The 9,241-nt window shown below is 48.3% G+C and overlaps 1 protein-coding gene across 1 annotated transcript; it reads right to left on the bottom strand.

Moving 5' to 3' along the window:
- Positions 1-4,057: 4,057 nt before the first annotated feature.
- On the bottom strand, positions 4,058-6,655 carry LOC120846995 (probable serine hydrolase). The gene is made up of 2 exons (XM_040218932.2): positions 6,448-6,655; positions 4,058-5,117 (listed from the first exon to the last, which is right to left on the bottom strand). Exons 1-2 carry the CDS (start codon positions 6,562-6,564, stop codon positions 4,593-4,595), a joined length of 642 nt encoding a protein of 213 aa, XP_040074866.1. The 5' UTR covers positions 6,565-6,655; the 3' UTR covers positions 4,058-4,592.
- Between the last annotated feature and the right edge of the window lie 2,586 nt (positions 6,656-9,241).

Below are 9,241 nucleotides of genomic sequence, written 5' to 3'. Positions count from 1 at the left end.
GGACCGCCACCAGGTTCGCGACCGGCGACAGCATGACAGTTCTATGAAGTCATCAGGCGGAAATCGAAGGACCACTTTTTTGGCCGCGGTAAACACACCAGTCGGAGACGCGTTCCAGGCACCATAGAATAACCAAACGCATAACAGTATAGTAGGCAACCCTATTAGGCTATATGAGAAGAAAAATGTGGTTGCTTTCAGTGCGGGTATTTCGTTGAATTGTAGGAGGATATTGCAGACGTGTATCGCTGTTTGCGGGCTGTTCTCGTGAGACAAGTAGAAAATAAACGACATATACCGCTCTGAGGGACTCCTCCTGGACTCTGTTTAACATTAGGGACTTTTAGCAAACCATTACCGCGTCCCGTACTATCGTTGAAGCATGCTTTTAAGCGTGGGCTTGGGTGATACCGTGACCGTTGGGCACGCACTTCATAGGCTCCGGTAGTGTGGTACGCGAGGCCCGATAGAGACCCGTTCACACATTTGCAACCGAGTACGACCGAGAGAGAAGGCCTGTTGAAACATCTTAAAATTTCTTACGACGAGAGAGAACACACTGGTGCGCTGGCGCCATCTATGCGGTGACCCTAGAACTGCATTTCACAAGAGCGGAGGTTTTGCGGGATTTCCAATGTCAAATGTGCGTAATACCGATGAGAAAGACGTGTTTATAACGTTGACAAAAACTTTTCGAGCCAAGAAAAGATAGCATAAAGCGCGAGAGAAATAGAAAATATGCCGGACCGGCGAAGTTTCCACTGCTATTCAACGGATGGCGCCAGTGTGTCCTTTCGTCGTAAGAGATATTGGAGAGTTTTCGTAGATCGTTTCCGTTGTCCCGCAACGCTCTCCGCAACCAGCTACGCTAGCCGGAACTCTACAGTCGAGGCCATGGGCGCGCAGGCGCAGTAGCGGCTTCTTCGTTGCGGTGGGCTTAGCGGATGGGGAAACACGGTCTACGAAAACTCCCTATTAAGAGGTTCCAAGGCACTCTGTTCTAAGAAGTCACAAGTGTGTGAACGGGCCTTTACGGTTCACTAAAACTTTCTATTAGAGAGTTTTAGTGAACAGTTTTTGCACACCCGAAGCGGTACGATGGACCCTCCGGTACGAATTGCGCATGTGCAACCGCATAACACTCGCGCATGCGCAGCGCGTACCGGACGGTCCATCGTATCATATCGGATGGGCAAAAACGGTTCCCTAAAACCCACTATTCGGTCCAACCCCAGCCAACGCTACGATGTGACGAAGTCAATCAAGCAGATTTCATCGCCAACAGCGCTCGTCTTAACGCCCTTTGCTATCCCCGGATAAGCCAATCGAGCACAGTGAATGCGCCCTGATAGCACACTTCCTTCTGCGAGTGATTGGTTTCGCCGGTGATAGCGAACGCACAGGTGCAATTTTGACGCTGCCCGATTGACTACATCGGATCATGGCGTGGGCTGCACGGAGAATAAAATTAATACGATTTAAAATCGTGTTTTAAATCAAACTAGTTTCCCCATAACTAACCCCGAACCGTTCCCGAAAAAAAAAAAAGTAGTTTTAGCGAGTCGTTTTTACGCGAACGGTTCGTCCTCGAACGCATTGCCGACGCCACTGCGCATGCTCGCGCGCTTCGTTGGGGGTGTCGGGAGGCTCTTCTCGTTCGTTTCTCCCGTTCCGGCCGTTGGAGTCGTAAACGCAACGCAGCCAACACCGTTCACGACTCGCGTAAAAAAAAAAAAAAAAAAGAAAAGAAGATGATGGCGGCCGTTGATGATTGACTCCGCAGACCCAACCGTTAGGCGTTAGGCTTAGGATAGCCGCAGACGATTCGCCATCATATGTTACTCTGCTTCATTTGAACCAAATCGTTTCGAGGATTGCTCACAATGGTAAGCGATCGTGAATGCTGTAAACTAAGCATGCTAGTGAAAGTTTGCTATCTGCGGGCAGTCTAGCTGCCGTGGCGACCGCGAGCAGACGAAATGATTTGGCTCGACGGCGCACAACGTGAACGATCGTTCAATTTCAAGATGATAGAGACGCAGCGTCTCAACGACCTTTGCGGTCGTTGAGACACTTTCACTCTATCAAGTTTCGCAGGTCGTGCAATTTCGACCGGTAAATGTTACGTCGGCCATCTAGTCTCCAACAGTCGTACACCGGAAACACGAGACGCCGCGGAATTGCAAGCTGCAGAATGTTTCACATATTTACTAAAAGATGGCGCTGCCCGTCCAACGCAATTGTCACTCTCGTTTACACGGTTGCGCCATGTTCACGATTAGCTAAAAGATGTAAAATTTCACATACCGTTTCACAGAACGGACCAGCTGGACCATTCAAGATTTCAAAACCGTGGGCTCCAGAAACGACTCGCTAAAACTCTCTAATCCCGAAAATATATTCTGCCTACCGTTTGTCTATCATTTGATGCCTTATTTCTGCGATTGTATTTAAATCATAGAACAATCAAGCAAGGAAGATTTTGATAAAGCTGAACACGAGCTGAAACAAGTGTTTCGAGAAAATAAGAGCGTTGAGCTTCATTTCTACCCTTGTACTTCGTTCGTCAGCTAGGTAACGTCCTATTGTAACAAAATCAGAAGAAAAAAAATAACGTCGTCTACCAATCAAGTCAGAGCTCAACAGAATAAAGTTATTTTTTAACGAACTTTTAAAGTAAGCTGCTTTTGTTCTAGTATGGCGAGGATTACAGCAATAAAAATTAGTTAATCAAACTTTATATTTACAGTCATTCTTTGTTCCGCACTGCTATCGGTGATCGAATGTGTCGAAAACTACACCCGGAGGTAAAGAATCGCTATTTTTAGATACAGTGGTTAAGATCAAATTAATCCGATTTAAATCAAATAACCCAGATTTAAATCCCAGCCGAATTCTGACGCGGCACTCCAGCCCAGTCTTTGTCCCGCGTTGTCATTTGGGTGACGCCGAAAGCTGTGTGTGCAACTTTCATCACGCTTCGTTATCACAAACAGAACAAAACACAACATATCTGCAAAAAAAAGAAAAAGGCGGCGCATGCACAAGGTCGCCAACAAAAACTCTTCCGCTTTTTGTCTTTGAAAAAAAAAAAAAAAACTTTGGTGTTTATTACTTTAGAGTGACTTCAGAGGTGTCTAAACGGCACCGCCTCGCCACGGAGTCCGTGCGTGGAAGATTCGCTCCCACTGCGGACAAACGCCGCGAGATGGCGCAACGTGGCAGGAGCTCGCGAGGAACCGCCCTTATTGGCGCGCATATTTTCAAGGCCACAAGGTGTGCGACCGCGCCCAAGTGCAACTCTGAGCCTCCCTTTCTAGCCTTGTTCTGACGTATTTTTCCTCCTCCACCGGTGACAAGGCCATAGCCGGTGACAAGACCACAGTGGAGACTGAAAAGTTGTTTGTGGGCACACAAAATAAAGAATTATTAATATTATGTTATTATTATAGAAGATACATTGCGGTTCCTAGCGCCGAAAAAAGCCGCAGTTGTATATTATTCCTGAGAAATATCGCCAAAACCCATCACAAGCATAATATAAGAAAAACAAATTTTTAATTGATTTCATGTTGAGTATAAAGCCTTTACACAAACAAAGTGTATACGGACATGAACTATACTTTGGTGGTGTATTAGTCTGAAAACTCACGAACCAGAGCATAAAGAGTGGACGTGCGAGATGAATTTATTACATAAATAACGGGAAGAACACGAAACCCAAGGACAGACAAGACGATCTCTTGGCCGTCTTTGCGTTTTCTCTTCTTCCCCTTATTTATATTATCATTATCAGCATGCTCTTCCTCTTCTTTATATTATCCTTATCAGCACACATTTCAATTACAACTGATCACTTTCTTTTTTCTTTTGAAGTCAGATGCTTATCAGTGTTCTCCAATTACCGTGTTAATTACCGCAACTATAGGAAGTATTCACCGGCGGCCATAGCTGTGTGCGCGACCGCTGAGCGCGTGCTGATAGCTAGCTTCCAGGGTTCTTTTGCAACGTGCATTCCACACCGTCAAAATGGCCGGTCTTAGCAGCCTATTAATGGGGGCTCGTTCTGAGCATGCGCTCTAGACAGCACCCACAAATATGGCGCCCAGTGAATACTCCCTATAGCACTGCACAGGATCAGAACGGCAAGGCGTCACATTCCAATGCCTGGACTCCAGCAAGCGCTCGCTGCTCCACGCCGTGCTTCGGCTCCGCGTGCCACGAGGCTCACAAGACGCCCAAGCATTATCGAAGGAAGGAAGCTTGCGCTGGAAATGAAACAGCTGGAGGAACTCCTTAGCTGCTGTTCTCATCCTGCCAGTGACCATAGGTGCTCGCTGCTGCGTTATGCGACACACAGCGGTAAAGAGAACAACGCAAAACGCAGAGGGAGAAGTAGGCTGGCACACAGAACAACACCGTCCTCAGTCACCATCATTATAACCATCTAATAATTCTGTAATAATTAATAATTAGTATCAAAATCATATCGGTATCCATAAGCCCAAAAGGTCAGGTGCAACCGTCAGAAAACTCGACTCGTGTAAGAAAGCGACAGCATATAGTGCAACCTTAAAAATCAGCTCGAAACCTCAGGGCTTTTCGAGAAATGGACCAACATGCGCCGCCACCAGGTCGGGACGATTCATGTGCACATGGTGGTTCCCTTCCACGCAAGCCATCTCGAAGCTCTTACAGTTCTTTCTACATATATCAGCAACCAGCCTCTGACAGGTCACGCTGTAGCCCAAGCCCGGCAAAGCATGCAACACGAACATGTCGTTCGTGTAGCCCTTCATATAATCCTCGATCTCGGCTCGATCCACCCTGGTCCAGAAGGAGGCCTTGGTGCGTGCGTCCCTGGTGAAGAAGAATCGGCCATCTCCCGTTCGCCTGCCGCCACGCTGCATCAGCACCTCCACGTCTCGTGGAAAATACTGGAACCCCGCCTTGGCGTAGAGCTGGACTATCTCGTCGACGGTGTAGCAGGACTGACTTCCGGTGTCCCTGTCGTCGAGGCGCAGAGATTCCAGGGTGAGGCCTCTAGTCCTTTCGAGGACAGTGCTCGATCGCTCAAAGTGATGGCCGAAGGCGTCAAGAAGGACAAGTTTTCTTACCTGGAAAGCGGAACGGGAGGACAAATGCTGATGATCAAACGCTCACGCAAGGCCAAGGAAACCTGACGACGGTAACAGGACAAAGGAAACGATGTGTCCCGCCTTGCCGCTTCTTATGTAGGTAAACGCTTATAATCGGATTTAATAAATTCTACAACACAGGAGGTGGGAACCCTAGGTTCCCCTTCGGAATCACTTGCCAATAGCCATTCTGGCAAGAAGCCTACATACAAAGCAACTTATTTCACATTAAGCGTGCACTAGTCTTACTCTCAGGCCAAGTCCAAAGCTAAAGTGTCCATGGAAGAAACGTTTACAGATATCAGAATATAGTGTGCAACAGAGGGAGTCTCAAGCTGGCATTTAAGGTAAGCTTTGTTACAGCTTTTCAAAGCTACAGCTCAGAATAATGCAAACTTAATCGCCACTATTTTCCGGACGAGAATTGCCAATATTACCCCAGTTTCCATCCTATCACCAATACGTCCTAAATAACCTTTCATTTGAGACTGATAACTGTATGCTCCATCTTACGTAGTTCTGTGCAGCGTTACAAAAGGAACGAACATAAGTGCGTGCCTTTAGTATACGCCTTCCCCGCATGTGACAATAAGTATATTAATGGTAACAAAGCTGTTAGCACAGCTGTGGTGCCAGGAGCGCTCCTCTAACTGATGTGTTTACCGCATCCTCAAATGCAGTCCATCGATTACTGCCCAATGACGTCATTAAAGTGTCATGCCGTTGTCTCCCTCGATTCTGGCGGTGGCAGAGCAACGGACGTGCATAGATGCCGCAGGCGCCCGTTCTGCTGCAGATCGCTCTGCAGCTTGACTCCAGAGAAGCTTCAGCAGCCAAGAGTTGGGACGCAGCCTTTACAGCGACACTCAAGTTCCCTCATTCTTTTTGCCCGGACCTCAGCACGAACCACACGGATCGCTTCATACGACAGCGTGACACGCCGACTCCTTCGGAACCATATTTAGCACAAGGGGCGATACAGAACGCCAAACGCACCAGTCAAAGACGCGTTGCAGACACCTTAGCACAGATGCACTCGCGCATGTGGGCCTTTGGTGACGCTGCATAAAACTTGCCAAAACAGAATGAATGCTTCGTAAGCTTCAGTGCCACTCGGTCGTCTAGTTCCAAGCTCTGCCGCAACCGAAACGCCCAATGCTCCAACCCACCTGATCGCCGAACAGATTTGCGTGGTGGTGAGCGATGAGCGCGCCCAGGCTGTGACCCATCAGGCAGAACCGTTCCCACCCAAGAAACCGAAGCGCCCTGATGACGTCGCAGGTGAAGTGAAAAAATGTGTAGACGCAACCTCTGGGGAGGTGCGTGGACAGCCCGTGGCCCGTGAGATCCAGCGCCACGGCGTGCCACCGCGGGTCCAACTCGGCCAGAAGCGCGTCGAAGCTCCCGGCGTTGTCCTGGTGGCCATGGAGGCAGAGCAGGCGGCGATTCGGGTCCTCGTTAGGCCTAGGCAGCCATTCCTTGGCAGCTAGATGGCCGTAGGGGACAGGAATCTTGAGTTCGGCAGTTGGGCGCGCGCCGAGCTTGTGGGAGCTGGAAACGTGCAGCTTCCGCGGCTCTGGCAGGAAGCCGTACCTGTCATGGAAGATTAAAAGTAAATATAGGTCATTTGTTCGTATATTTTTTCTGGTGCGTGAGAGCATAGGTCGGCATTTCCGAACCCACTCACTCACCATCACATCACTAATTACAGCAACATCCAAAAGTCACAGGTCTTCACAGCACAAAGTACATCGACGTCCAAAAGTCACAGCCTTTCACATCACAGAGTACACCGACGTCCAAACGTCACATCCCTTCACATCACAGAGTACACTGACGTCCAAACGTCACATCCCTTCACATCACAGAGTACACCGATGTCTAATATTCATGGCCCTTCACATCACAAAGTACACCGACGTCCAAAAGTCACGGCCATTCACATCACGGAGTTCAACCGGACAACAAACTCATCCCCATCACGTCACCGCAATCTCTGAACTCACAAAGTCATTCACTGTCACTTCACGAATCCGTCAAGTTCACGAAGTACTTCACCGTCACATCACGAATCCTATAGAGTTCATGAAGCATTTCCCATCCCATCACCGCCAACTCTGAATTCACGAAGTCGCTCACCGTCCCATCACGAGCTCATCGAGTTCAGCAAGTCGTTCCCCTCACGTCCGTGAACCGATCCCGTTCATGAAGTCGTTCGACCGGTTCGACTTCACGGCCCTTCACCGAGTCACGGCCCTCCACCGAGTCACAGCCGTTCACCGAGTCACAGCCGTTCACCGAGTCACCGAGGTCACGGAAAGCGGCGTTGGCCCCTGCAGCCGCGGCCACCGCCACTGCCTCCGGCTCTCAGCCATCCTCGAAGTTCTTTCGCAGCGGCGCTGACGGCTCCAGATGTGTGTCAGTGTGCGTCTGTGTGTGTGTGTGTGTGTGTGGTGGTGGGGGGGTATTGGGCTGTGCCGGGCGAGTCGCGACGCACCCTGCTCTTGTCATTTTGTTTGTTTAGCTAGTTCCCTCTGGGCTTTTAGTTTTGTTGTCCAGTTTCTTTTATTTTCGTTTTGTTTCGCGCTTTCTTCATCATGCGCGCATGCTGCGGCTTCTTGACTTCCCTGCTCCGAACTTGTGAGATAAGGTGCTTGTTTCCGGGAGAGTTATAAGCCCCACAGATGCCCAGAACCAAAATGGCTGCTGGTTTGTCGGCGAGCGGTATTACAAAGGGTGGCATTAGAGTGCCTTCATGTGCGCTTCGCTTCGCAAAGCGCACATGAAGCCTCCGTAGGTGGCATCACCCTAGCAAAGCGCACATGAAGGCTCCCTAGACTTCGCCTGGTTGTCGGCGTTGTGATTGTGGAGGGGACCCCACCTCAAAATCTTCTGGCCTGTCTTTTTTTTTATTTAATTATTTTTTTTTTTTTTACTTTCTTTGCGCACGGTTTTTTCTACGAAAAAAAAAGAAGGCGCTTATATTTTTGCCAACGACCGCTCGCCGAGGGGGCAAAAAGGAGAGACAGACACGAACATGCGTGCACGATTTTGTGAAACATCTTACAAACATTAATACAAGTCCATATCATATGAACGAAGACGTTTTAGCGAATTAAATTTTAGCGAATAGAGATCACATACGCGAGTCGACGTTTAGGCATTTGTAGGGGCGGCAAACTGGGCATCCAAACAGACCGCGCCAGGCGGTCTGTTCGGAACGATAGCAAGGGGTGCTTTGCTATAGTTTGGGGAAAATAATATGAACTCAAGCTCGAGCGTCCATCGCCAAAGGTTCGGCAAGCTCGAAAACAGGACGGCGGCGGCCTCCATTTTATCTATTCTGTCAAATGAACGCCGCCATTCGCTGAAGTGTCATTCGATGAAACGTCGTGGGCCAGGTTTCGCTGGCTAAACCGTCGTTCGATCAGTACAAAATTGTTTTGTGTGTTTTATCTTAATAATTATGATCTATGGCAACCAGCCGATCTTTGCCTACCTCACTTTACGTCGTAAAATAGCGCGATGATGTCACTTTCATAAGAGATACCATAATAACGCTATACTTCACAACCGACCGCTGAATCACCCGTCTAATATTTTTTTAACGGATTTCATCATGTATATATTAATAAAGTAGACATTCCAAAACAAGAGTTATCCATTCCCAAAAATTTCAGTGGACTGGAACTACCTTCCCACATCTTACTAGTTACTATATGTTTAAAATTGCCGTAAATAATCTATACAGCTCAGACTGAGCTCCAAAGTGTATAGCTTTGTTCTGTTCTCTTCTAACTCCCGCTCACCTCTGTAATGTCGATGGCCCTGAGGGTATGTCAGTTAAACAAATAAATAAAAAAGTAAGTGCCTCCCCTGAAAAACCTCTTAAAGAGGCGACCTGCAGCTTGCCGAAGCAATGAAATTTGTGTTTTATTCGAACCCGTTGGTCCGAGTACACCTCATCATTAATTAAACCACTCATTGGATCATTCACCTCAAAGCAATATGTTTACTTCTGAGCGTGTTCGTGTCGCTCAACCTACTTTGAGCTCAGATGCAGTCGAGATAACTAATGATGGCGGTGGACTCCACTTTTCTCA

Source organism: Ixodes scapularis, unplaced genomic scaffold (assembly GCF_016920785.2).
Source record: "Ixodes scapularis isolate PalLabHiFi unplaced genomic scaffold, ASM1692078v2 PGA_scaffold11__112_contigs__length_91849675, whole genome shotgun sequence".
Lineage (NCBI taxonomy): Eukaryota > Metazoa > Arthropoda > Arachnida > Ixodida > Ixodidae > Ixodes > Ixodes scapularis.
Note: the sequence above shows the minus strand (reverse complement) of the source record. Positions and strands in the feature narration are given on the sequence as shown.